The sequence below is a fragment of the Furipterus horrens genome, unplaced genomic scaffold, assembly GCF_987537825.1.
Source record: "Furipterus horrens unplaced genomic scaffold, mFurHor1.1.pri manual_scaffold_17, whole genome shotgun sequence".
Lineage (NCBI taxonomy): Eukaryota > Metazoa > Chordata > Mammalia > Chiroptera > Furipteridae > Furipterus > Furipterus horrens.
In genome coordinates this window covers 112616983-112644702 of record NW_028327187.1, presented here as the reverse complement: position 1 = coordinate 112644702, position 27720 = coordinate 112616983, and the positions used below count along the sequence as shown (strand labels likewise).

At 39.7% G+C, this 27720-nt stretch overlaps 1 protein-coding gene across 1 annotated transcript in view; it reads left to right on the top strand.

Annotated features, from left to right (window-relative positions):
- Positions 1–27720, top strand: part of GLRA2 (glycine receptor alpha 2) — a 171232-nt gene that overhangs the window by 63540 nt on the left and 79972 nt on the right. The window contains exons 5-7 of the mRNA XM_090264283.1: positions 10697–10779; positions 13623–13760; positions 15378–15592. Coding sequence (XP_090120409.1) covers positions 10697–10779; positions 13623–13760; positions 15378–15592 — 436 coding nt within the window. The remainder of the gene's footprint in view (positions 1–10696; positions 10780–13622; positions 13761–15377; positions 15593–27720) is intronic.

Below are 27720 nucleotides of genomic sequence, written 5' to 3'. Positions count from 1 at the left end.
GCCACCAACTCTCTGCCAGTTACCACAATATAAGTCTTAATGTAGCAAAACATCAGCAAAGTAGCTGTCAGCAGACACGAAGTTCTTTTAGTTTCCTTAAAACCACATTTTCGGCACACAACTCCTTGTTCTCTTTCCCTTTTGCCAAAAGTAAAGTAATCCCAAACAAAATGTTAAGAAAATTGCTATCCAGTGCTTTTCTCTCTTTCTTCACCTCCATGACGCTCGCTGTTAAATGCCTGAGTGCTCAGACACATTGTGACCAGAGGGTGCACAAGTCAGTCCTCATTATTTTAATGTGCAGGCTAATACCATTTTAGCTTCACGAATGTTTGGATGAATCATATAATACTAGAAGTAAAATGACTCTGAGATTTAAAATGTAACTAAAACGTGGGCCCTATTTGAATCTTTGGTAATTTGAGCTCTGCATCATGGTGGTGTCCAATCTAGCCCTCTCCAATGCCACACCTTCAAAACCTTTTCGTTCAGGAACTACCAAAGCATTTGGAAAAATTGTAGCTGCAGATTTATCAGTTGTGTTCCAAGTGGAATCCTGTCCATATTTGGACTTAATTAACACAGGCCAGCCATATGTGTGCACATTTTCTGAAGAAACCAGGCACAGATGGAAGAAGATATTGTATTTTCGTCCTTCTCAGCTAGTACTGCCCAATGCATATGGGTATTTTGTGCAATGCCTGTAGAGTGTTTGGTAAACACGGACTTTTCTAGTCACTCACTGCCATCTTAGTCGGGGAAGAGGAGGAGAACAGCTGCTGAATCGGAAGTGTGGCCATGCCTCTCCGCGAAATCCCAAGGTCAGCTGGGGAAAACACGTCTTATACTTTCTTATTTGGAATTAACTAAGAGGGCAGAGTCTGATCGTACAGCTTAGGGCCGACCTGGGGTTTAGGTTCCACCCTAGACAATATTAAAAACAATAATTTATCTCTGGTGCCACTGCCACACTCTTCTGAACCCTGTGTTCCATCCAGTATCACCCTTCTGTTTGCTACTCTCGGTATCAAAGTCTGCCCTTGGGGATATCAGTAGGGAATCTGGAAATCTATCAAGTCATATACACAAAGGAGGAAATGACTAACAGTACTTGAAACACAATTCTCTCCCTACATTTGCATCTTAATAGCCATGAGAGCTTTTAGTTAATTATATATAGCAGCCAACAGTTAAAAGGTGTTTGATGCATTGGGATCTTTCTGGAACCCCTAATAATTTACACAGCGTGGATTTTCAACCTTTACTTACGTGGAAAGCTTTCCCAGGTGCAGCCACATATGGGCCTGCCCGTGGGCCAGGTGAGCAGCTCAGGCTGCAGTGAGCAAGGCCTGCTCTCTGCTTTATATGATGAGTAATTTCAAAGCAGTCCTTTAATTACAGAGCTTTCAGATGAGTTTAAAATGTTCACTTTTTGCCTCGGTTTTGCTCACCATGGATCAAGATCTTTTTGTGGGTACGCTGGGATTTTTTTGTAAGTATATTTTATTGATTATGTTGTTACAGTTGTCCCAGTTTCTTTTCCCTTTGCTTCCCTCTTCCCAGTACCCCCTTGCCTCCAGCAATCCCACCCCACTTAGTTCATGTCCGTGGGTCATGCCTATAAGTTCTTTGGCTTCACCCTGTCCTATATCATTCTTAACTTCCCCCTGTCTATTCCGTGCCAACCAGTTATGCTTCTTAGTCCCTGAACCATTTCCCCATTTCTCCTCCTTCCCCCTCCCAGCTGATAACCCTCCAAATGATCCCAGCACCTATGATTCTGTTCCTGTTCTGGTTTGCTTAATTGGATTTTGTTTTTATTTTTTAGATTCAGTTGCTGATAGTTGTGAGTTTGTTGTCATTTTAATGTTCATAGTGTTGATCTTTTTCTCAAATAAGTCCCTTTAACATTTCATATAATAATGGCTCGGTGATGATGAACTCCTTTAGTCTGACCTTGTCTGGGAAGCACTTTATCTGCCCTTCCATTCTAAATGATACATTTGCTGGATAGAGGAATCTAGGTTGTAGGTCCTTGCTTTTCATTACATTGAATACTTCTCGCCAGTCCCTTCCGGCCTGCAAAGTTTCTTTTGAGAAATCAACTGACAGTCTTATAGGCACCCCTTTGTAGGTAACTCTCTGCTTTTCTCTTGCTGCTTGTAAGATTCTTTATCTTTAACCTTTGGCATTTTAATTATGATGTGTCTTGGTGTGGTTCTCTTTGGGTCTAGCTTGTTTGAGACTCTCTGTGCTTCCTGGACTTGGATGTCTATTTCCTTCTCCAAATTTGGGAAGTTTTCCTTTATTATTTTTTCACATAAGCTTTCAATTTCTTGCTCTTCCTCTTCTTCTTCTGGCACCCCTATGATTTGGATGTTGGTATGTTTAAAGTTGTCCCAGAGGTTCCTAAGCCTCTCCGCATTTTTTTCAGTTCTTGTTTCCTCATTTTGTACTGGTTGACATTTTTTTTTCTTCCTTATGTTCCAAATCATTGATTTGAACCCTGGTTCCCTTCCGTTCACCATTGGTTTTGTGTGGATTTTCCTTCGTTTCACTTAGCATAGCCGTCACTTCTTCCCTTATGTGTTTGCCGTACTTAAGCATATCTGTGAAATCTGTGAGAATCTTTATCACTAGTGTTTTGAACTCGTGTCTCCTTAGTGGGCCATCTCCTTGTCTGTTAGGTTGGCTATCTCCTCATCACTTAGTTTTCCCACTGGAAACTTGATCTGTTCCCTCTTCTGGGTCATACTTCTCTTCTCTGCCTCCTCATCTTGACAGACTCCTGTGTATGTCTGCCTGTGTGTCTCACATAGAGCTGTCACACTGGTACCCTGAGTTTTGATTCAGGGGCATCAAATGATTATTGAAATTCATACTTCTCTGATCAACCCAAAGAACTCCCTCAGGTTCTAGGTCTGTAAGGGCAGATTATCTACTTATCCAACCAGTGTGAGCACTTCTGTAGGTACCAAGGGATTAATTAAATGTCTTTCCTGATTCACTTCATTGTGCCTGATTTACATTAATCTGGAAGGATTCTTTACATGGGGATTTGGAAACAACTTTTAAAAGTTGAAAAATAAATGTGTAAGTATTGGCATATATTCCATTACAATAATATATAAACATATAATATATTGATTGTATTAAACTATGATGTCCTTCAAGAGAGAAACTGTTCTTTCAAGTATCTGATATGCATGGGGTCCAATAAATGCTTGCCAAAAATTGCTGGGTGGATGTACTAGATTACAACCCAGGTGGAGTTCTATTGAACACTAATCCCTCCTCACTAAGGACCTGGAACTGGTCCTCCGGGGTGTTCTGCCTTCATCCCTGACCAGCACCATGAGCTTTTGTAAATTTTTAGTTGAGGCTAATCCGATGCATGTGTTGCAGCCACCTTCTCAATATCCTCTGAAATTTTCCATGGCTAATGTCTAGTCAGAGATCAGAGCTAGCACCCTGAGGCACTGCCACCTCCCTGAGTAGTTCCATCGCCTGCCTCTGCACATTCATGCGGCGCCTGGACAGTGTAGTGTCCTCCCACCTCCCTTAGTAGCTCTCCCATTTTCTAGCCACACCCATCATGTTCTTGGCTGCCCAGGGACTAACCTTGGCTTCACTGCCATGACCTCACTGCACGCCTCTCCACTGTGAACAAGGCTCTTGATTAACCAACCCCTCCTGTCACCAACCCTGGTCCTGTCACTTAGAAGCTTCCTTGAGCCCAATGGTCTTGCCATGGTTTCAAATAGAAAGTAATATTTCCCAAAGAAAATGCTGGTGCTATTGAAAAACTGCAGAGCCCTTTGTCAATCCTCTTTGTTATTTCCCTTTCAAGATTTTCTTCTTTTCCTCTACCATGTAGACCAGTGATTTTCAACTGGTGTGCCCCAAGAATGTTTAAAACATGTAATACGTGACTATTTAGTCAGGATCACTGACCTCTTTTCCCTTAGACTGCCCCCCCCAAAAAAAAAGAAAAGAAAAAAGACAACAGCCAACACAACAATTGTTTTTGTGAATGAATCAAAATTATACCTATATTTTGCCAGATTGGCAAAGAAGTATGTTTTTGGGTGTGCTGCAGAATTCTAGTAATTAGTTTATGTGTGCTGTGAGATGACAAAGGTTGCAAACCACTGATGTAGACGGTAATTAAAGTCATCCCTTAGAACATGCTGAAACAGTGCCTCTTAAAATGTGCTCCAGGACACCAGCATCAGTATTACCTGGGCTGCTTATCAAGTGGGCCTGAGAATCTGCATTCCTACCTCACCCCTCAGATGGCACTTATGTCCACCAGAGTTTAAAACCCACTATATTAAAGGATATCTTGATCAGACAGCCAGCTTGGTAGTGTCTTTTAATCCAGGGGTCCCCAAGCCCTGGGCCACAGACCAGTATTGGCCCCTGGCCTGTCAGGAACCAGGCTGCACAGCAGGAGGTGAGAAGCCAGTAAGGAATCAAAGCTCTGCTCAGCTCCCATTACTGCCTGAGCTCCAGGTCCTGTCCCCACACCCCCTCCATGTAGCCCCGTGGAAAAACTGTCTTCCACCAAACCGATCCCTGGTGCCAAAAAGGTTGGGGACTGACTGCCTAACTCTTCCATCCCTCTTCCCATATGTCAGTTATATTAATAATGCACTTTTAACGTGACTTCTAACTTGTCCCCAGGCTAATTTCACTTAAAGTCTCAATGGATTAAGATGACAGTCTTGTTAGATACTTGATGCATCCTGTCAAATCTCTCTGACATTAGCATGTCACATGGTTCAGAAATTTCAAGGTGCAACTGAGAGGATTCAACAGTCTTACATTGTAAAGAAAGGTTGTCCTTATGTTCTTGGGGGAAAATATCTCACCTATATATCCAGATTGCCAGAAAGTTCCTACCTTAAGGGTACTGGCTGGAAAAGGTAAAGGGGTTAAGCAAAAAACAAACAAACAAAACCTCATAGACAGACAACAGTATGGTGATTACCAGAGGGAAAGGGGGTCGAGGAAGGTGGGAGGAGTTGGGAGAGGGGAAAGGGGGGATAAATGGTGCTGTAAGGAAACTTGACTTGCGTTGGCGAACACAAAAAAAAACAGTATACAGACGACGTGTCATAGAACTGTACGCCTGAAACTTATATAATTTTATTAATCAATGGCACTCCAATGAATTCAGTTTTAGAAAGGAGCATTAGAACTTGCACTTAAGGCTTTCATCATATTCAAGAGTGCAAATTCACCTATAAGAGTAAATCCTTTAAGCTGTTCACCTTCACTGTCAGTTTAGAATCAGAGAAATCTTGAACAGTGTAGGGATTTGACTGGAGGATGAGGCCCAGAGATTTAGTCAAGGTCAAATAGCTCTTTATGGGTAAGCTGGGTCAATGACCCAGTTCCCTGGATCCACAGTAAACAATGCTTCTACTCCATGAGGCTGCTGGGGGAAGGCTGGAGAGGTTTTTAAAAATGACGGGTCATGAGAAGTCTGGATGTCTGAAGAAAAATAAAAGAAGTACAAGGCAACTAAGGTGTCTACAACCATCTCTGCTGGCTTCACAGACAAAAGAGGATGATAAGTTAGTAACAGATTCTTTTTCTAAGGAAGAAATGTGGTAGACTAGAAAACAATAAATGAACTTCGACATCTGTTAAAGTTGGGTTCACATCTAACTTTGGTCCCTTACTGGTTTTGTGCCTTAGGGAAAATGGCTTAATCTCCTCATCTTGCTTATCTCAAAAACAGTGAGAACCCTATCTGCCTTGTGTGATGGTGCTCCACGCCTGTAGGATAACGAGAGTGCCTGACTGGTAGCAGGTGCTCAGAGAATTGTGATTATTAATACTATCATCATTACTTTATAATTTTCCTTATTAAGTATTTTAATCCTAAAAGCACACCATAGGTTCTACCCCCTCTGATATATGCACAAACTGCTGAGGATTTGTGGTATTCTGCATAGTATCCTCAACGTGGTCCCCAAACAAAGAAATAGCAACATGCTTGAGACTCTCTTCCCTCTCCTGAAAAACACAGAAGCATCCTTTGTCCTTAGTTCCCATACAAGACAGATTACTGTAACCATTAGAATTAACTCTCCCAAAATAGTACAGTGGCGATCTTTGCCTTAGGCAGGCAGATCACTTATTAAAATTTGTATTTCTATCTGAAAAGTTGTTTTCTCTTGAAATGGTTTTCTTTTCCTCAAGAATCTTTCACTGGGAATAAACTCCCAATTCTAATATCACTGAGCTCCTTATGAACCAGCATGCATCAAGTGCCTCTGTCCACCATAATGTTGAAAAGGTAAATAATTAATTTGAAACCTCCTAGCAACGTGAAAACAGTCCTAGCTGTGGACCCAGCAACCTGACCGAGGATCAAAGGCAGGTGGAGGAGCTTCCTGGCTTGCCTTCACCATGGTTCGCTTTATTGCTAGTGGGAATTCGCTAGCAGCTTACAGAAGGGGCCAGGCAAGTTTTGCTGGCTTCCCCTGCCTGTCACGTAATTTGGCAACATCATACAGGCTCCAATGAGCCGGCTCCTCTCCTTTACATTTTCTCATCTCTGCAGAATAAAAACCTGAAGTTCTCCCACAGAACATTAGGACACTGATTCATTCATTTGTTCAATAAATATTTATTGACTAGTTACTCTGTGCCAGGCAGTTTTAGGTGGTAAAGAACAGAGTCCCAGCCTATGTGGTTCTTGCATTGTAATAGGGGACAGTAAGGAAATAAAAATATAAAAATATACCATTTGATTAAAAAAACTAAAAGGAACTGAAACAATTTACCATGTCTGCATCTATTAGTCATTTAAACTTTAACCCTTTGAGTGCCAATGTCGCTGTGAGCGACCCTGACAAAATATTTCAAAAGTGCCAGCATTGCTCCCAGTGATTCTTTTTTTGATGGCTATAAATGTAAATAGCAATGGATAATTTATATTTTACATTTTGTTCTTTTTTGTACCTCAGGTTATATATTGATACAACTTCTTCTCATGTTGATACAAATTTTGAACTACGCATGGCACTCAAAGGGTTAAGTAAGGTACACACCCAAGAGCTGGTTGGATGAGCAAGGTGAACAAAATAGCATAGTGAGGAAGGGAGGTGAGATTTGGGGAGTTTGACTTTCTATGCTTTGTTTTATTCTCTTGCCTTTAGAAATGAAATGTTTGCTCAGCCTCTTACTCTCAGTAAAGAAGCAGGGCCTCTCTGTAAGGAAACTCCATTCTTTCCCGCGTGCAGACAGGAGCTTGCACGTGGCCACGATGACAGCGGGGGGCTGTGTGATGATGCATCAGGAAATGAGTTCTTTAACAAAAACCAAGTGGAAGATGGGCAGCCTCAGCGCGCTGCCTTCAGGTGCAATGGCCTTCATATTTTCAATTATGAGAAAAAGGAGAGAGCAAATCTGACATGCTGTAGACAGTGTCTGCCGGCTGACAGTCTGAGTTTCAATGAAAATACTTTCTGTGCGGCCTCCCCAAAAAACAGATGGAGATCCAGAGTCAAGGAAGCCGTATGTGTGTGTCTTATTTGATGCAATTTCTGCATTTGTACAAAACAGCCAGCTCATTTCTTTTAAATCAAAAATAGCTTTTAAAAAATAAGAGCAGTTGGGGGTACTTTTGAAGGTCCTGGGCTGGCAAGAGAGCACAAGGGAACGTCCTGGGGTGATGGGAATTTCTAAATCTGGATCTGGGTGCTTGGCAAATGGGTGGATAGAAATATTTTTTTGAAGTATACAGCTCAATAAAGCATCATCTGCACACTGAAAAAAAATTATCGCAGTACAACAATATTTATAATTTTACTGTGTTTTTGAGTAACTTCACTGAAAAGGGAAACAAAATAAGTAAGAGGCAAGTCTGCATTTTAGGCCTGCAGATGTACAGTAAATTGACCGTCATAAACTATGCGGTCTATTGCCTATGAAGGGACTCATGTAGATCTTTACAACTGCTTCCCATTTGCTCAGCTGATGACATGACTTAGCAAACCACGAATCTGTTAACTTTCCTCCTAGCCATTGGCAGGCACTGGGTCCCAATACAAAACCTATCTAGAAAGGAAATTAGAAAACAGATAAGGAAGAAGGGAAATACCCACTGAGTTCTCAGCTGAGACGGAATTCAGAGAGGGTTTCATGTTTGCTGGGAATTTCTCCCAGTGGACTTTTCCACACCAGTAAGAGTTTGATCCCAAGAATTCCTGGTCCCCATAGGAATGTTAGATCTTCCACAAAGGCAGTAATAATTGTGTGAGGCCTCTGCTCCCTAAATAAATGTGAAAAGTTCACTTCACAGAAGAGTCATATTTAGAAAACCCATGATTAAGAATACAGTATTCCCTCACTTATCGTGGGTATTACATTCTAGACACCGCTCCCCCCACTCCCCCTCCACGATAGGTGGAAATCTGCGAAGTAGGAACCTTACATTTATTTTAGTATTTATATATGTTTTAAGGCTTTATAAACCCTTCCCACACACTTATAAACCATTCCCAGTCCCTTATTGACTTTTCCCACTCCATTATTCACCTTTTCCACACTTTTTATAAACACTATTTATGTTCTTAAACATATTCTACACTCTTAAACCGACGTCTCTTTAACAACATACATATACAGTACCGCAAAATCCCACGATATAGCAAAAAATCCGTGATAAATAATTAAATATAATATTTTTAAAAATCACGTGATACAGTGAGGCCGTGATAAGTGAACTGCAATATAGAGAGGGACTGCTATATTAAAATTGGGTTGTTTCCAATAGCAAAAAACATACAGTTGAATTCCATGTTGCATGCTTTTAAAACTGTATTTGTCTATTTGTCCACTATTATTGCTTGCTAATTTCTCACAAGTAAGAAGTTTCCAGATTTTCTGGTTTTGATTCACTTAAATTCTGTGCATGCTCACTGATTATTTTTGTATGATAAACATATTTTCGTTTGATGAAAATATTTCCTCTTTAAAAAACAGAAAAGAATAGATTCTCCTTGTGTAATAACAATTTTAAACCCATAAATTCTTTTGAGGTTTTTATCCCTCACTAACGTGTCAGATTTTTTAAAATTGATCACTAGAGATTTTCATTCTTTTACTATGCTTTTACTTAAAAGAGTTCATGACATTAATCTCAATAAAACTATGTTGTCTAAAATATAAAGTCTAGTATACTGGGAAAAATCTAAATATCTATATCATATAGATATCTCTAAATGAACTCCATTACTGACGAAAACTGTTTTTTCTAAAATGTTAAGTCAGTTGCTGAGAACTCAAAAATCTATTTTTTCCCTTTAGAAACATGGTATTTGTGTTCTCAGAATAGCCCACAAAGGCTAGGTAACTTATTAAGCAATGAAGGTGAAATATTGTATGTAACTTATTAAGCAATGGAGGTAAAATATTGTATGTTTATGGAAAGATTTAAATAACAATAAAAATATTATAATAGCAGCAGATACTCAATAAAACACAATTTCATAATTTTACCTTTCAGCTATTGTTTGAAAATGTGTTTAATTACATGAAAGTCATCTTCAAATTACCTATATTTGTCAATACAGATAATGCAGAATAAATAGTAAAAACAAAATATGAGTCATCCTACCAACTATGGAGATTGCACTGCACTGAATTCTATCTTGCTTTCTCTGATCGCTGTTGTATTTTAACTAGTTTGAAGATTGTCAGCATAGATTCTTTATCTAATCACACTTCAAATCCCAAATCTTTTCTTTCTTTAAAGTAAATGCCACTCCTTTTTATTTCATCTTGGCTTATGCAGGATGTATAAAGCGAAGCAGAGGAAGAGAAGCAAAGAGAACCAGTAGGGGAGAGGGACAGGCACAGGGACAGGGAGAAGGAGCGTGCCAGCAAGGGGGAGTTTCAGCTATGTGCCCAAGTCAGAGGGGTCTATGGATATAAAGGACTTTTCAGAGGAAATAAACAGAAATGGGAGCAGTGAACTTGAGAATAACAGAGATTCTAGTATTGGAGCTAAATGGGAATTAGCATCATTTTATCCTACCCCATCATTTGATAAGGAGATGGATGTGTATCAAGTTTAAGGTCTTACTTAGTAGACGGAGATAGTTTGAGGCAATACTGTGAAGGGAACCCAGACTGTTAACCCACCCACATAGATTAGCAAATGAAATGACATTGGAGTTAACATTCACTCATTTGAGGAAAATATAACCAATGCTCAATCACAACCAGATATGTTTATCACATCCTTTATTGTCACTGAAGCAAAGTTAACCTCTCCAAAGCATGAATCTTAAACAGCATAAAGTTTAGGTCTTTCAGACAGCAGTGTGGGCAAGAGCCCGTTGTCATTGTTACACTGCTTCTCAATGCTCTCCCTGATTCCAGAATAAAATTGTAACCGGTGCCACTGGGAAGGTAGGAGTCAGAGGATGGAAGGTGGGAAATAGAGAATAAGGGGTTATAGTGGAATTCTACATGTTTAAAATTTACCAACAATGGTAATTGTTAAAAACAAAAAGCACGGCCCTGAGAGCTTAGATTTCATTATTTGAATCAGTGTTACTTTGCTTTAATACCAAATGTAGTTTGGGTGTGTTTCTCAAGAATCACATCTCACAGATTAAAAGCTTGCTTGCTTGCTTATTTGTTTGTTTGTTTGTTTGTTTACTGTGCTAAGGCTCACTTTGACCTTATCCTGTCCCATGGACTTGAAGAACTTTCCAATGGATGTGCAGACGTGTACGATGCAGCTGGAGAGTTGTAAGTCACCATGTTGCAATGACTGCCTTCTTGTTTTAATCGATAACCTGCTTCTTCTAGTGTGTTATTAAGGAGAAAAAGCCCAGAAGTCTCATTCTCTACCTACTTACCAACTCCCAGGGTCCTACTAAAAGGGCAAGCAAAAGTGTATGTGCATGTCTCATACCTAATGGACAGCTTTTCCATGCAAAGTGTCAAATAACTCACCTTTCACACACACACACACACACACAGAATCATAAGCCTTTTCTTTAAAATGAAAATGTCTCCTGGGAAAATGAGGTTTACTAGTCATTCAGCCTCTATAATGAATTGCTCTCTAATCAGAAAAGTGCATTTCCTTCTATCTTATGCTCATATATACCGTCCCCACCCCACTGAAGGACTTTTGGCAGGGAGGGGTGACTGATTTAAGGACGAGACACAGAAGCCTTGGTCAGAAGAGGATGCAATACTGAGGGAAAGGAGATGATATGGTAGGAGAGGCAGCTCCCTTAGATGTGCCATGGATACACTGAGGCATGGTTAAGACAGTAGAGAAATGCCATCTACTTTGTCCCCTTTGTTCTTTAGCCCTGATGCCACCGAAATCTCTGACATATGCCATAAGCGGCTAATGCCTCCAAGTGAATGGGATTTCCAGTCAAGGGACGTGAAATATTTTTGGCTTGCCCGGTCAGTTTCTCTGTTTGTAAAATGTAGAGAATAATAAGTCCTACTGACCTACAGGGATGTTAGGGGAGTTAATGAGAAAATACTTTTAACTTCTTTTTTTTTAATTTAATTTAATTTTTATTTTATTTATCTGTTTTTAGAGAGAGGGGAAAGGAGAAAGAGAGGGACAGAAACATCACTGTGCGGTTGCCTCTCACGCGCGCCCCCAACTGGGGACCTGACATGCAACCTAGTCATGTGCCCTGACTGGGAATCGAACCAGCGACATTTGGTTCGCAGGTCGACACTCAATCCACTGAGCCACAGCAGCCAGGGTTACTTTTAACTTCTTGATTTAAAAAAATAATAAATAATAAATATTAAAAGACACATCAACTGTTCTTTAAAAAGAGGCAGTGACAGGGATTCCTACTGATCATTTAAAACCATCATAGAATTCCCTTGGAACTTCCTACAGAAATAAACAACAATATGAAATGTCTTTGTTTTAAGAAGTTGTCAGGGATAAAATGAGAATTTCTGACTAACAATAAGCTTTATGTATTCTTTTTTCCCCTATCACCCTTTCTCTTGAGAAAAAAGTTAAGCAACACATTTTTTCTTACATAATGATTCCTTCTTTGTGTCTTCTCTACTGCTCCTGACCTCACCTCTGCCTCAACCCAACACCTGTGTTCTCCATGAAACAGCAATCATAGCTGTCATCTGAGGCTCCTTCAAGGCTTAAAAAACTCCAATTAGTAAATATGGTCGGTACTTGTAGGACCTAGAAGTAGTACAATCAAAGAAGCAGTGATGTGTTTACCAGTAACTTTGAGTGTGAAGGGTAGAAATTATTCTTTACTTGTCTACCCTCATATCACCTCCTCCTTCCCCACTTCTTTACTTCTTCTGTCTGCCCCAGGCTGGGTCTTCAGGATGGCTGACAGGGACCACTATTGTGGTGGCCAGCAAGAAGCTTACCAGACAAGCAAATGGGTGTTTGATGAGCTTTTAGTACCAACTACTCATACCACGTGGCAATAGGGTCGGCCATTCTCTCTGTAGACCATCAATGCTTGTACAGTGTCTTCTTTGTAATTCCTTGCTTTCCATATTATTTTTTGGCTTTGAATAGAAAAGGTGGTCCAAAGAAAGAGGAAAGTAGATTCCAATGGACTTTGCCACTGAATTCTGGGTAACTTTGGAGAGTCACTAAGTTGCAGTGAACAATTATAAGAACCTATACATGTAATAAACATGTATTGGCCAATCAGAACCTCACATAATATTCCTTGTCCTCCTCAGTCTCATTTTAGAGTTCAAATATCACAAAGTGAGAGGGGAGAGAAATGGAGTCTGAAGGAGGCACTTTACAGATAATGGTCTGGTTAGCAGGAGCTTAGAGACTAAGAGCTAACTTTGGTTTAATAAACTGATAGCAATCTTACTCTGGATGGTTCAAGAGTCATATGACAATATGACTTTACATATAGAGACTATTTTACTTCATATTAATCATTGTGATGAATGGACCCATTTAGTGAGGCACTAGCACAAATAAAGATGCTTGATTTGCATATTCTGCAACTGCCTCTTAGATGCGTGCCTCTAGCCTTCCCATTTACTAAAGTAACTAAGGATTAACTGGAAGGACCTTAACATAAGTTTTCTGAAAACAAAACTAATAGACCCTAGGAGAGAGAACAAATTGCAATGGGAATATTTTAGGCCTGTGATGAATTCATTCTCATTAAAAAGAAAATAAAAAGAATGTGTTTCATTTGAAATACTAAGGTTAGCACCATGAATTGTATTGCCTTACTGGATTGCCACAGACAGAGCTGTTTCAGGCAAAGACAGTCTCCAAAGGCTTTTTATGTTTGTTTACTTGTTTGTTCTTCAGAAAGATTTAGTGAAGAAGGCAGAAGAAAATGGACTTTATAGATTCCATTTTCTCATTAAACAGGAAAAAAAAATCATTCAGAAATAGCTTGCTGTCCTCAATTTCTTTGGCTCCAATAACATATAGTTGTCATGAGGATTGCAGCTATTTTATTAAAAATTCTCTTGAGCTGATTGAGCGTGGGTCTGCTTTGGATGATTTTCTTTGTCTGTTTATGTGGCTAGACTTCAAGGGTTTCATGGAAAGATGCATTCAGTTTCTCACTGTGATTTGTTCACCCCAGTTGGGTACACGATGAATGACCTGATATTTGAGTGGTTAAGCGATGGTCCAGTTCAAGTAGCTGAAGGACTGACTCTGCCTCAGTTTATTTTGAAAGAAGAGAAGGAACTTGGCTACTGCACAAAACACTACAACACTGGTGAGTTTTCTTTCCAAACACAAGTGGGGTCCGGCTGCAGTTTCAGTCATATACCCCATCGCTTTAATTGCTGTATAGTTAGCAAGAAAATGGAGCTACGAGGCAAGGACCTGGGCTTGGCCCCAAACCCGCTCAACAGATAAGATGTCTATACCCTCTGGAATAGGTCAGTGAGCACAACAGATAATTTTTCCAAAACAGAGAGAAGAAAAAAGGTTTGGGAATCTTTTGCTGCTCTCTTGCTGACCATCTGCTGTCAATGAGTCTGAGAAAAGGGGTACGAGACCTTGGCAGGGGTACAGGACGTGTATAACTTCCAGCCAGTTCCCTGGCAGCCCCTTGGGACATGGGATTCTCAGGACAATTTGTATTTTCTGTCTTAGTGGAAGAGAGCAATGATAACAGAAATCCCTGCAAGCCCAGCAACACAACTACTGTGCTTTCCAGTACTGGACAGTAATAGGAGTTTGGATAAAAGTCAGCTGGCGGGGATTCGGCTGGCCCTGAAGACATGTGCCGTCAGTAGTGCTGACAGACACGTGGGGTGGGGGGACAATCTGAGTTGGTAGCAACAGTGGGCATCTCTTATCTGGGAGATTATGGCTGCTCAGTAAAATTGATGTCTTTTCATATGAATGTCCAAGTTTTGATAGCATAGAAGCTGGCCGTAGACAGGCAAACGAGACATGATGGTCTGTGTAGTGACTGCTCCAGGCCCCTTGCCGAGCAGAATGGTCCATGAACTCTCGTTTCAGCAGTCAACAATGCTTCTGAGGAAGTAACTAAAACCTCAGTCCAAGTGTTCTTCCTGACCAGGGAGAATCCAACCCTAGATCTCATCATTAGTGTGGACTAAGCCAAGTTACCTTCTGGGGCTCTAACTCCAAGCCAATTAAAGAGGGAAAAAGTGGCAAGGAGCGGGAACATCTGTCTCTTAGTAGCATCAAAAGTTTTATGTCTTTATGTGCACTCTTTTATATAGGCAGTGTAACATTGTAAACAGATTCTGGAAATATTCTAAGCGTCCTCAAGGAATTACCCAAAAGACTAGGAAGTTTTTACAATGACTAGATTATATGCATGGATGATACAAATATATATTTTTCTCTTGCTATTGATAACACAAAATAGATATATAATTATTCAAATACTTTGGGAGGCCCATGTTAACTTCACTACTTCAGAGGGAATGGTTTGAAATATTACCTATTACATGTTATATATTTTATGCTGTATACTATATGCTATCCATACATGTGATAGGTTATATATTATAAACCCACAAAATATGAATAATCTGTTTCCCTAGGTCAATTTATGACAGTCCTGCAAATTCTGAAACTCTGTCTAAATAATCGAGCTGCAAAAAGCACAGATTGTGCAAATTAAATATCCCCCACGGTTTTGGTCCAGTGACTCCTTAGCTCACTCGTTCTCATACTGTCATTTCTATTACTGGTTATGTTGGAAAAGAGTTCAATTGCTTATGCAGGGTGAGCATTTTGTAAAATCTTCCACATCCATCTGTAATACTCTTATTATTTAAATCAAGTGGCAGTCTGTAATAGAAAAGATAAATTCACATTGGATTTTACATCATCATTTCTTGCCTTCCAGGAAAGTTCACCTGCATCGAGGTTAAGTTTCACCTGGAACGCCAGATGGGCTATTACTTGATCCAGATGTACATCCCCAGCCTCTTGATAGTTATTCTGTCCTGGGTCTCCTTTTGGATAAACATGGATGCCGCCCCTGCCAGGGTGGCACTGGGCATCACCACGGTTTTAACGATGACCACCCAGAGTTCAGGTTCCCGGGCATCTCTGCCAAAGGTAAGCAATCTCCTCACTTGACAACACGTGACCTGAAAAGTCTGTCAAAGGTTTTGTAGGCTGGTGCATTCTGGGAAGACAGAAATGTTTATTGTCCTGTGACACTGTTGGAGATGCAAAGGCAGTAAGGGAATGAGGAGTTGAGCTTGAGATAATTAGAGCTCTGAGGACATGGGGTAACTTCCAAGTCAGATCCCCTAATGGGAAAGGGGAATCGGGATTGAGGGAGAGGAGGAATTGGACAGAGGAGCAATGAACGGAGGCAGGAACATAGCTCAGGAATTCTGTCTAAGTGGGCTTTGAGTGCTTTTGACTGCGTGTTGTTTATGAGCCATTCAGCTCGCAGAAATTGCAATAAGGTTGATGCGACTTATGCTGGACTGTGAACTTCTTACTGGTGAAGCTATTGTGATTCGTATGCTCAGTAAAGTCACCTACAGTAATAAAAGTTTGAATTAAGCTCCTGGAAGTCTGCACAGAAAAGCCATCTCAATGTGTGTGTGTGTATATAAAACGTATAATATTAGGGTGCAGCAAATCAGATACACGAATCTTTGTTATGCCTAACTTTACCATAATGGCTGCACTCAGTTGTCTAGAGAAAGATCAGTGGAGTCCTCCAAGGTGGTGGATATTTTGGCAGCTGTGGGAGGTTGACAGAGAAGTGTGGCATGGATATCAGGGACAGACATTTTGTGGCAAGTCAAGTAATAATTCATAAGGGCTGCATAATCTATTTTTATGTAAGGCAAGCCCTCTGCATTTCTCAATATTGCTTAAGCAAGTAATGACACATGCCCCGCTTGTGAAACGCCCCAGCTCCCCAAAAGTGCATCTATGTGTGTTTCCCCCATTCATGGAGTACACTGAGCCATTGGCTTTAATTTTAAAGAAGTCAGGTTCAATTTAGTATTCAGTGTATACAATCTCATACTGGTTGAGCACACTCTCCCAAGCCCAGTTCCACAAAACAAATGAGATGTAATCCCGTATCTTTGCTGGCTTGAGCTTAGGTTCAGTTGTGCTGTATTTCACATGATGAGAAATGTTAGATCGTGTCCCACATTATTTCCTACATCGGAAGATAAAGTGACATATGAAAGAGGTCTGCGGCTATACTGGAGATGGACTGGATACTGGGAAAATAGTTATCCCGCCTTTTCAAGTGGCTTGCCTCCAAAGATAAATATGAGACGTTGTATGCTAAAAGAGAAAGGGAGAGATCTGTCTCTGATACTTTTATTTTCTAGAATAAATACTACAAAATACCTGTGTCCTATTTCTACAGCGATACAGATGTCAAAAACACTAACAGCCTTTTTTTTTCAGATACATAATCACAAATCAATTTTACTTAATAGAAATTCTACTCCACACCGTGCCCCCTCCCAAACAGGTCCATTTGCTTATTTCTCTTTAGTTATTAGTTACTGCCATCACTGCATGCCATGTTGTTAAACCCAAGGACACACAACCGTGTATTTTACAATTTAATAGACAGCTGAAGTATTGGTGACAAGTTGTATGCAGATAATGTCAAAAATAAGACATTTAGCTCCCAACCACTTATTGCTATAAGAATAGTAGCCATTTGTTTTCAAAATGGAAGCTTGAGTTTTTATAAATTACTCATTCTTATTAGCTATTATAATTCTACATCAATGGTCAAAACTACTGCTAAATAAAAGGTCACTGATCAGTGATCTTTGTACATAGAGACGATCAGGAACTGAAAGAGGGTATAATCTTAATGCATAGTGGTTATCCTTTCACCATCAGCAGGTTTATCTTCCTACGTGTATTTTTCTTAGGCTATTATTAAACATGGTTGGCTCTCAGCTGACTGTGGAGAGAAGATGTGACTCATACAGATGACAGTGAGAAAGAAAAATGGGATAAAAAGTGAGTCATGGAAAATAAGGAATTGACCATACTCTTAGACACACACATACATGCATACAGATACTAATTTTAATGCATAAGCCCTGCAGTCCCAAAGCAGATGGCCCACTATGCTGATTGTAAAGTTGATCTAGGGGCCTATGGTGACACTCTTTACAGATGGGCATGCACTGCATTTTAAAAGTCAAAATGCTTGTTATAGAAAAGATAGAAAACACAGAGAATATCATTAATGTTAGCCATCCAGTAAATAACTGTTGTTTTCACTGTATTTCCTTCCAGCCTCTTTTCTTCTATTCACACTTGTAGGCAAACCCACACAGGTGCACACAGAGAAAATTGAGATCTGATTTTTATACAGTTCTATACTATTTCCCATGGCGTTAAAAACCTATCATAAACATAATTTTCAATGACTTAATAGTGTATCTGATGTATTAATCATCATTTGTTTTAGCATCTCGGATGTTTAGGATTTCCTTTTGCTTTCCTATGTATGATCATTATAACATATTCATGTATGAGTGTTTGTGTCTCACTGTGTTCGAGAAGACATGCACATATAAATTTTTTAAATCTTATTTTGCAATGAAAAAAAGAAGGAACTTGGGATGATTATAGTGGATGAGGTTTGATCTATGGTAAGATGCCCAATGAGATGTATGTTCCATTTGGACAAAAACTCTGTCTTGTTCACCATGTAAACTTCAGTCCCTAAATGGTATGTCACTCAGACTAGATGATCCATGTGTCCTCATTGCATGGATAAAAAAATACATTAATGAACAACCATGTTCTCCCATGTGAGACCATGTAGAAAATAGAGCAGACTTGAAGTAGAACCCATGGGTAAGTTTTACAGAAAAATATTAACGTTTTAATATATGGAAGAATCTCATAATTTTATAACATGTACAACAGAGAAATGGAATTTCTCTAAAGCAATACGACTTAGTCTCTCTTTCCAGAAGTCTTCAAGTTGACCTAGGGGAGTTAAGAATATAGCCACAAAGATATATTTTGAAACACAGGAAGACAGGCCTGGATCTAAAACTTAGGACCTTCACTTCACTCTCTAAGCCTATTTGTAGTATTTCTTCACTTATCACGGGTATTACATTCTAGACCCCCCTGCAATAGGCGAAAATACACGAAGTAGGAACCTTAATTTATTTTTAGATTTATATATATTTTAAGGCTTTATAAACCCTTCCCACAGACTTATAAACTGTACCCAGTCCCTTATTAAGCTTTCCCACTCCCTTATTAACCTTTTCTACACTTTTATAAACACTACTTATGTTCTTAAAACACATTCTACACTATCAAATCTACGTAACTTTAACAACATATGTATACAGTACCGCAAAATCCTGCGATATAGCGAAAAATCTGCGATAAATAATTAAATATAATATTTTTTAAAATCCTATGACACAGTGAGGCTGTGATAACTCAACCACAATATAGAGAGGGACTACTGTACTCACTTCTAAAATGGGAATAATATTATCTACCCCTTTCAAAAACTAAATGAGGATGAGATGCAGCATTACCAATATAAAGTGTTCAGCCCACTCAATTCATTTTGGTTATTTTTGTTGTTACTGTTCCCGGTCCATAATGTAACAGAAAAGACTGTTCCATGTGATGAAAGGTTATATTAGAAGACTCATAAAGGGCCGTGTGAATAGAAGACAGCATGTTCTATGGATGCTTCATTATTTGGTTATAGTCATCCTGCCAATGAGAGGAGGCAAAGTTTATCATATGACTGTGTGTATATGCATGTGAGTGTTTTTCATAGGCAAGCAGTTTATTGACTGAGTGAAGTTCCAGAGGGCCTGAATAAGTGATGGCTTTGTTTTTTCCCAATCACTGCCATTAAACATCCTCAGTTTGTTCTGTTTACCCTGCCCCTGGAGGCCACTTCAGGAAGATTCCATAGGTTCTCAGTTGCTACATGGCAGGCCATTAGACTCAGAATGAACAACTGTGTGTTTTACAATTGAAGAGACAGCTGAAATATTGGTGATACTTTAGGACAGCCCATTATCGGATTTCTATCTATCCTGAAACAAAATGTCAGACTCACCCCCAATTCAATGACCTTTCTCTCCCTTGCTCCCAGCTCAGGCCTGATCTTTGGCTTGAAGATGTGCAGGGAGGTGGGCACACTCTCTGTTCCTCCCCTTGCTTTTTGAATTCTCTTCCCAATCCTGTTACTGACTTCACTATTGTTGAGGGCTGAAGGTAAAAGGATCAATGGGAAAAAGTTGTATGTGACTGACACTGTTGTATTCTAAGTCTTGCTTTCTCTAATGACAAGAATCCAAACTCCAATATTCTTGTGAGTTGAACTTGAGTTCTTTAAGGATTTCTAGGGGGCCCACACACTATCCCATTCCTAGATGAATAATGCACTCTCTGGTGTTGTCTTACAGTCATGTTTAAGCTGTCACCTCCTGGCATCATATCCCATGCAACCTCTTACTCCTGGGGCCTCCTTACCCAAGTAGAGAGCCCTCCTCGTTGATATATTTTCAAAATAACTTACATGTGGCTACCCTCCACACCATCTATTTGGTCCACCAAGAATATGTGTTCTTGCCTTACTAAATAGTGGGAATTCAACTTAAGTCACTGGTAACCCTTCTACCTTCACCTCAGTACCTTGGCTCTTCCAGCCAGCCTACACCCGTCACAATTTATCCAGGTAAGAAACAAGTACAGGTGTTCATGTTTTCATCCAAAACCTACACTACTGAGGACACGTGCCAGGTTTTCCAAAGACCTCTTTTACTCTCTGGTCCAGGGCAACTTGTTGGAATTTGAGCAGCTCAGCAGATATATGACACATGAAAAAGATGCCAATTTCATCTCATACAGGGCTAGGGGTAAATAAATCACCTTCTCCCAATCTTTAGAAGAGTAGAGAAAATGCCACAGCACTGTCAACATCCACAAATTCCATTACTTCAATTAATTCTTTGCAAATGTCTAGTCTTCAGCAACAGGCTATATCAACTCGCCTAGGTGTGTAGTAGGCTATACCATCTAAGTTTGTATAAGTGCATTCTGACGTTTGCACAATGATGACATTGCCTAACGCAAATATTTGAATGTGTCCCTGTCATCAAGTAACACCTGACTGTAAAAGTACAACAAGATACATAACCTATTAAAAAGTAGAAGGATAAATGGAGGGGGTGGGAGAGAGGGAGGAAGGAAAGAGGAAAGGAGTCCGAGAAGGAGGGAGAAAAGGAGCAATATCAGGAAAAAAGCCTGAAGGAGGGAGCCTGAACTGAATCTATAAAACAGATTAAATAGGTGAAGTGGGAGGAAGCACAGGTCATTCCAGGCCATGAGGACTTCCTACTCATATTTGGGCTACACTTATAAAATAAGCTTTTCTAGAAGAAAGCCTGGGCTGGTTTCCAACGTGCCTCACAAAATTTAAACACATTTAAAGAAAGCAAAATACCATATGATATCACCTAATACAGGAAAGTAAAGAGCAACACAAACAAACGAACTAAATAGAACAAAGAGCAGAATAGCAGTCAATAGGGGGGTGGGGAGAGGGGGAGAAGGGGGATAAGTAAGGGAAGGGTTTAGTCAAGGAACGTGTATAAAAGACTCATGGACATGGACAACGGGGAGGGATATGATTGTGGGAGAAGGGGTGGGCTGGGTGGGGGGAGCAATGGGGAGAAAATGGGACAACTGTAATTGAAAAACCAAAAAAAACAATTAAAAAAAATTAAATAAAATAAAGTAAGAAACTTGTGCTTATTGATCCCAAGTTAATTTCCTGCCAAACAAAGCTTTTTGTGGTTTTTGCTTTGTTTGCTGTGGTTTCGTTTGGTTTTGTTTTCAGAAGTTCAATCTCTTCTCTAAATACAGAATAATGAAATATCAGATAATATTGGTTCCATATATACTATATCATTTGAAGCTGTAAAACTAATTTTTTAAATATACATCTCTGCCAACCTCCAAGAAGTTGTCCAGCTGATAATATTCTAACCATTTGGAGCGTAAAACCCCTATTGGCAGACTAAAGGCTGCATGTATTGTTGTCTTTCTGACATGCAGGAGAACATCAGGATGAACAGAATAGAAGGCTGTGAGACATCAGGCAGGCTTTGAGTCTGGCCAAACAGAGTTAAACAATTATTTCCTTTACTCTGTGTTTGTTATTATATCTGAATGTACTGCGAGCACTCCTAAGTGTGCCCTGAATCCTCATTTGTGGCTGCAGCCCAGACTCTCTGGAGATGAGAACAAGCATTGGTAGGGGACAGTTGGGCTGCCATAAGTTCACAGGTGACTCTCACAGGTCCATCACTATCTCCTTGGCACAAGGATCCAGAAGCATCTTTAGGCATTATTAACTAAGATGCCCCATTTCCTATAGAAGGGAATTGCTCCTTACTTTTCAGCCATCTGGTCAATTAATACCAGCTGGGCCATTTCAAGTGACTACAAAACCCAGGACAGCTTGGAGTTTAAAACCAAAGAGGCCATAGTTCTGCTACATTTGGTCTTGCTGTATTCATCACGAGAATGTTTCTATCCAGAGACAGCAGTAAGATAAACTATGAAGGCAGTAAGAGTGGTAGCTATGGGAGTTCTGAAATGAAGATTTGATTGGATGTCTGTTTTAACTCTAAAACAATAAAGATAATTGCTTCTTGAACCAGGTACATCCCCAGCTAATTGGAATGAATTTCCTAGGTATTTCTGAAAAACGTTGGGAAATGTTTTGTTTTGTAAAATCAAGATTCCACTAAGTTCTTCAATAAAAGATTAAAAAGTCAGAAAGCCCCAGCTTTGGCAAATTGATCTGCAGGCCATCTTGTTTTATAGCTAGATGTCTGCATATGTGGGAGATTTCATAAACTTTCCCTCTGACATTTCCCAAGCCACAGCAAACTGAAGAGTCATTGATGTAGCAAGTACGTGATAAAAATATGCAAAGAGATAACGTGGGTGAATTCTCTCAGGACAGAGCTGGAGCACTTTAGTTCAAGAATGTTGTTGGCAGCCTTACAGGAAAGCTGACAGTCAGAAAAGCTACCCAGGCTGTGCTTCTGCTCAAGTCCTGGTAAGGCTCATAAGTTTTGGGGAAATGGCATTTTGTGGTCCAGAATAATTTTGAATTCTCTTTCCATTTAATTAAAATGGATATAACTCTATATGGGTCACACAGCCTAAGTGTCTTCAGTTCTTGTAACTGTCACACAAGACATAGATATAACAAAACTTCTGGCCTTAAGAAGACTGACATATACATAAAATAGGAGATTTTAATCCAGTAAAGTAAGGACAACGTAGTAGGTTTGGTTTGGTTGGTCAGTTTATTTGTTTTACCAAAATGGCTATAATAATTCTCCTGTCTGTGTCCATACCATTTGGGTAATAGCCGCTCTCACGCTGACTGTCAATGTGATCATAAGACTTGCCTTGGCCAATGGGACAAGGGCAAATATGACATAAACAGAGACCTGAAACATGCTTGTGTATTGTAGTTAGCTTTGTCTTGCTGCTCTTGGTGCTGCTGTGAACACCACCATATGAGTAAGGCCAGGCTAGCCTGTTAAATGAGGAGACACACAGCCCAGTTATTTCAATGACCAAGATGACAGCCAGTCAACCACCCCTTCCTTGTTCACTGTTCCAGACTCACTGGTCTCCTCGCTGTTCCCTGAATATGCCAGGCACATGGTGTCATTTTCGGGCCTTTGCAATGACTGCTCTCCGTATCTGCAAAGATCTACCCCCAGATATTCACTCGACTGACTTCTCCACCTTTTCCAAGTCTTTATTCAAATCTTACCTTCATAATAATGCCTGCTCTGGCCATTATCACCTCTCCATGCCTCATCAACACTTTGACCGGACTCAAGTTTTCTATTTTATTTTATTTCCCCACTGAATTTACCACCTTAGAGCAACACCATGATTTCTATAAAACTCTGTTATGGATTATGTTTATTGTATATTGTCCATTTCCTATAGCTTGACTATGAGCTCCATAAGGGCAAAGATCTTTATCTGGCTTCTGCCCTACAACAGCACCTAGCCTATAGTATATTCTCAATAAATGTGTGTTGAATGAATGAATATATACATCTCTAAAGTCTAGTAGCTGAGAAAAATCTATCTAACCTTTGTCTAGGATGCCTTAACCGGTTATTCTTTACCACAGAGAATCGCAGTTGCCTACATTGTTCCTCTAACATAATAACATTTTATAAAGTTTCACTTCTCTAACTGATTATATCAAGTAGTGTTACATTCAGTTTTCTTTGATAGCTACTTCTTATAGGCAATCTAACCAAAGAATAATAATAAAAGAGCAACGGTTCCGATGAGAGGGCCTCTAGATGGGCTATTTTTATCTCCTTCTTGCTTCCTCAGCACTGTTACACCAATTGGGAGGCTCTCAGGGTGCCAATGCAAGCGCCTGTTTCCCCTTCTTGCTCCCCCAGTGTGTTTGGATGCAAGTAGATCTTACAATTCTGACCGAGGCATCAAGGGGCCTCCTGATCCAAGCTCCCCACAGCCATTCTAGGCCAGAGCTGCAGCCCTGCACTCTTCCATGGGAGCCCAAACACCAGAAAATACCCCCTTTTCTTTACTTAACAGAAACCAAGAGGGTTTTTTTTTGTTTGTTTTTTTTTTTTGGTTGTTTTTCTCTGAATTTCATGTGTCATCAAAGACTATCTGTGCATTTAAATCTTAGAATGTCTTTGGACTTGGACAAGATCTAATCTGAAGCAAACTCATGGTATGCCTAAAGCAAAGCATTTCCCAGTTTGCTTTCCCAAGTGGACTATGCTTTAACAAAACTGGAATGTCAAAATATTTTCCAAAGTAAACACGAAGTGATCTTATAAAATCTTAAACTTATGTGTTCTTAGCAGAAGAGGGGGCCTCAGTAAATCCTGTTAGGGATGAAAAAACTGATGATTATGAAGGTTAATATACCTCCCATTTTTGAAGATCTGCTTGAAGTGGATGCTACTTCTTAAAGGAGGTCCTCACGAGTCTCCCCCTTCCTTGCCTCTGTGGCATTTTTTTCTTCTATCAATCATTGCATTCTGACATGTCGCTTGCTGATCATGGCCTACATGTAGTTGCCCTAACGTATTGTAACCTGCTTGCAGAGAGGACCAAGTACTGCTCAACTGCATGAGCCATGTGACTTAGGAAGAAGAAGTTGTTGAAGTTCTGTAAGGGAACCACGTTCAACAAACAGTTCTTGATGCTCTGTGATCGGAGCAAGAATTAGTGCTGGAGCTCACTTGGCCTCCTAAGGAAGTGTCACTAAAGCAGGGGTTCTCAACCTTTGCTGCACATTATAATCAACTGAGAAGATTTTAAAGATTCTTAGACTCCTCCACAGACAAATTAAATCAATTATCTGGCAGCAGGGGTCAGGCATCAGAATTTTTTTTAAGTGGCCCAGATAATTTTAACGTGTAGCCAGGGCTGAGAACTGTAGCTCTAAATTTTGTTGTTGTCTGGGGAAATGTTTTCACTGTTAGCATGTGCCAGGATAATATTCCTTTGCACTTCACAAAAACGCTATGAACTAGATAGTGTTATTATCCTCAGCCTGTGGATGAGGATACTGAAGTGTGGAGGTATTAAATAACTTTGCTCAAATTCCCACAGAGCTAGACCTTGGTGCAGACAGTCTCCACTGAGCTGGTATGGTTAATCACTATGCCACACCATCTGTATAGTTAACAGTTACTGGGTTCCTTCTCCATGCCTGGCACTGTGTTAAACCCAGTACATAGGTTGTCTCACAGCACACATCTGAGGTAAGTACTGTTTTGCATCACCAGTTTCCAGGTAGGAAAACTGAAACCCAAAGAGGTTAAGCAATTTGCCCCCAGTTACGTTTCTATCAAGTAGAGAATCAAGATTCAAGCCATTGGTCAATTCAAATCTTCCAAAAGAAGAACTAAGAATCTTCAGTTCCATCAAATTGTCTATACCATGCTAATTACAGGTGGAAGCTTTTGACTGTGAGTGAAGTTATTTTCCAGCCTCTGAAATCCCTGTCTTTTGTCTATGCATTTGCTTTCACTGTACAGCGTATCCTGCTGGCATCTGTGTTCATCATTTTGATGACAAGACGATGCTTGCCCGAATGCCCTTTCTTCTTTCATATTAAGGATAAGTTATAATGAATGGTTCCTAAGGCTTCCATTACATTCTCCCTCGCCAGACTTTCTAACTGAACTCAGTTGCTGTTTATTGCTTCTATCAGCTGTAGCCATTTTAACCATCATTTTCATCAACTCACAGGTATGATTATGTTAAGAGCTCAATCAGAGATAAGCCATTATGAGTCATTTAATGCAACTAAAATGTTTCAACAAAAGCAGATTGGTGACCATCAACATCAAAATGGTTAAAGTGTAGCCTATTCATACAATGAAATACTAGATGGAAACATAAATGTAAGGACTGCAGTTACGCATAACGGAGATGACTCTCTCAAATCAAGTATTGAGGAAAAGGTAACAAGCACAAGACACTCCTAACCAACTAGAATTATGGTTGGATTTGGCAAGTATGGAGGGACTAGTGATGGGGAGAAACCATGAGGCGTGGAGGTTCAGGGGCAAGTCGTGTTTTATTTCTTGACCTAGGTTGTGGCCATATGGGCATGTTCATTTTGGGGTGATATATTAAACTGTACAGTTGTGATCCTGGCACCTTTATTTGGCGATATGAATGGGACATTTGGTGTATAAAAGCATGGATACGCTTTGCTTAATAAAGCAAAGAAACAGAGGTTCCCCGTTTGGGTGCTGGTACTTTTAAATATTTTAATAAAGATGTAAAAAAAATCTAGATTGCACTAATGATAATAACCAACCGAGAGTGCCTGTACACTTCAGGCAGTTTCCTCTTCTTCCTTTTCCAGAATAAGTGAAACAAAAGCTGATATTTATTGACTGTAGGTTCCAGACCTGTTACTAAGTGCTCTTCATTCATACTTGTATATTATTTAATCCTCTCCTCAACCAAATGAACTAGGTATTATTGGTCCCATTTTCTAAGAAATAAATTGAGACTGAAGATTATACAACTAGTAAGTGCCAGACCTAGAATTCAGACTTAATTGGACCCTAAACTCTACTCCTCTCTTATTATGCTACTCTCCTTCACATTTTATAGTCATTAATGTCCCTTCAGCCTTTAAAATGGATGTCCTTTATATGACTGCTACAGTTTATATGCTTGACAGTTGATTGACAGGACTCAAAGCATATTATAACATAAAGAAATCCTTCCACATGCTTACATTATAGTGTACAATTTTGAGTAATAATGAATCTCCATTTAGTTCTGACTTTTCCCTGCAACAGCCCCACCCTTTATTTTGCTCCCCATTGCTGTTTCCAGCTCACTTCCTAAACGATCCTGTTTTTTTTTTTTAAGGAACTGAAAATTAATGGCCTTCTATCATTAACGAGAATCTGAAAGTATAAGATACTAAACAGAAATTGGTGCTTAATAATATTTCTTGTCCCATGTAACCCTAATTAAAAGATCCCTTTAAAAAGGAATTGACATTTTGTAACTGGCTCAAATAGAAGAACATTCTTCTTTACCCTACATTTTATTATTGGTTCCAAACCACATTCATGGATTTCTCTTTTTGTAGGACTCCATAGGAGGTATGCTGGGAAATCTGGAAATGTGTTATACAATTAAGTCTTTTCTAATTCATTCAGTTTAATTAATATTCATAGCATATCCTGTATTCTAAGACATACTTTTCCTGTGTTCACAGGCTCTCAGTTTGGGTTGCAGCTTAAAACTGAAGACAAATCAGGGTTTAATTGAAGGTGTTTTTCTTCCTTAGTGGTGTGTAAAATCATGGTGCATCTTATAATCACTAGCACCTTAGGTTTAATGGACTACTATACTGAACTGAACTTATTTCAGAGCCAGCCATTATGCTTGGTACTAATCATACAGATGAGCTCACATCCCACTAGAGTGACAAATATCGAGCATGTAATTGGCTTATTAAGAAGTAACCCTGGGTAACAAGCATCAAAGAAGGCTTTTCCCAAGGAACTGAAGTCTGAGTGAGAGTTGAAGTATAAGATGTGCCAAGATGAAAGTGGCAGAGGATGATACCAGAGGAGGAAAATGCTAGTATGTAGGACTTGAGGTGGGAAAGATCC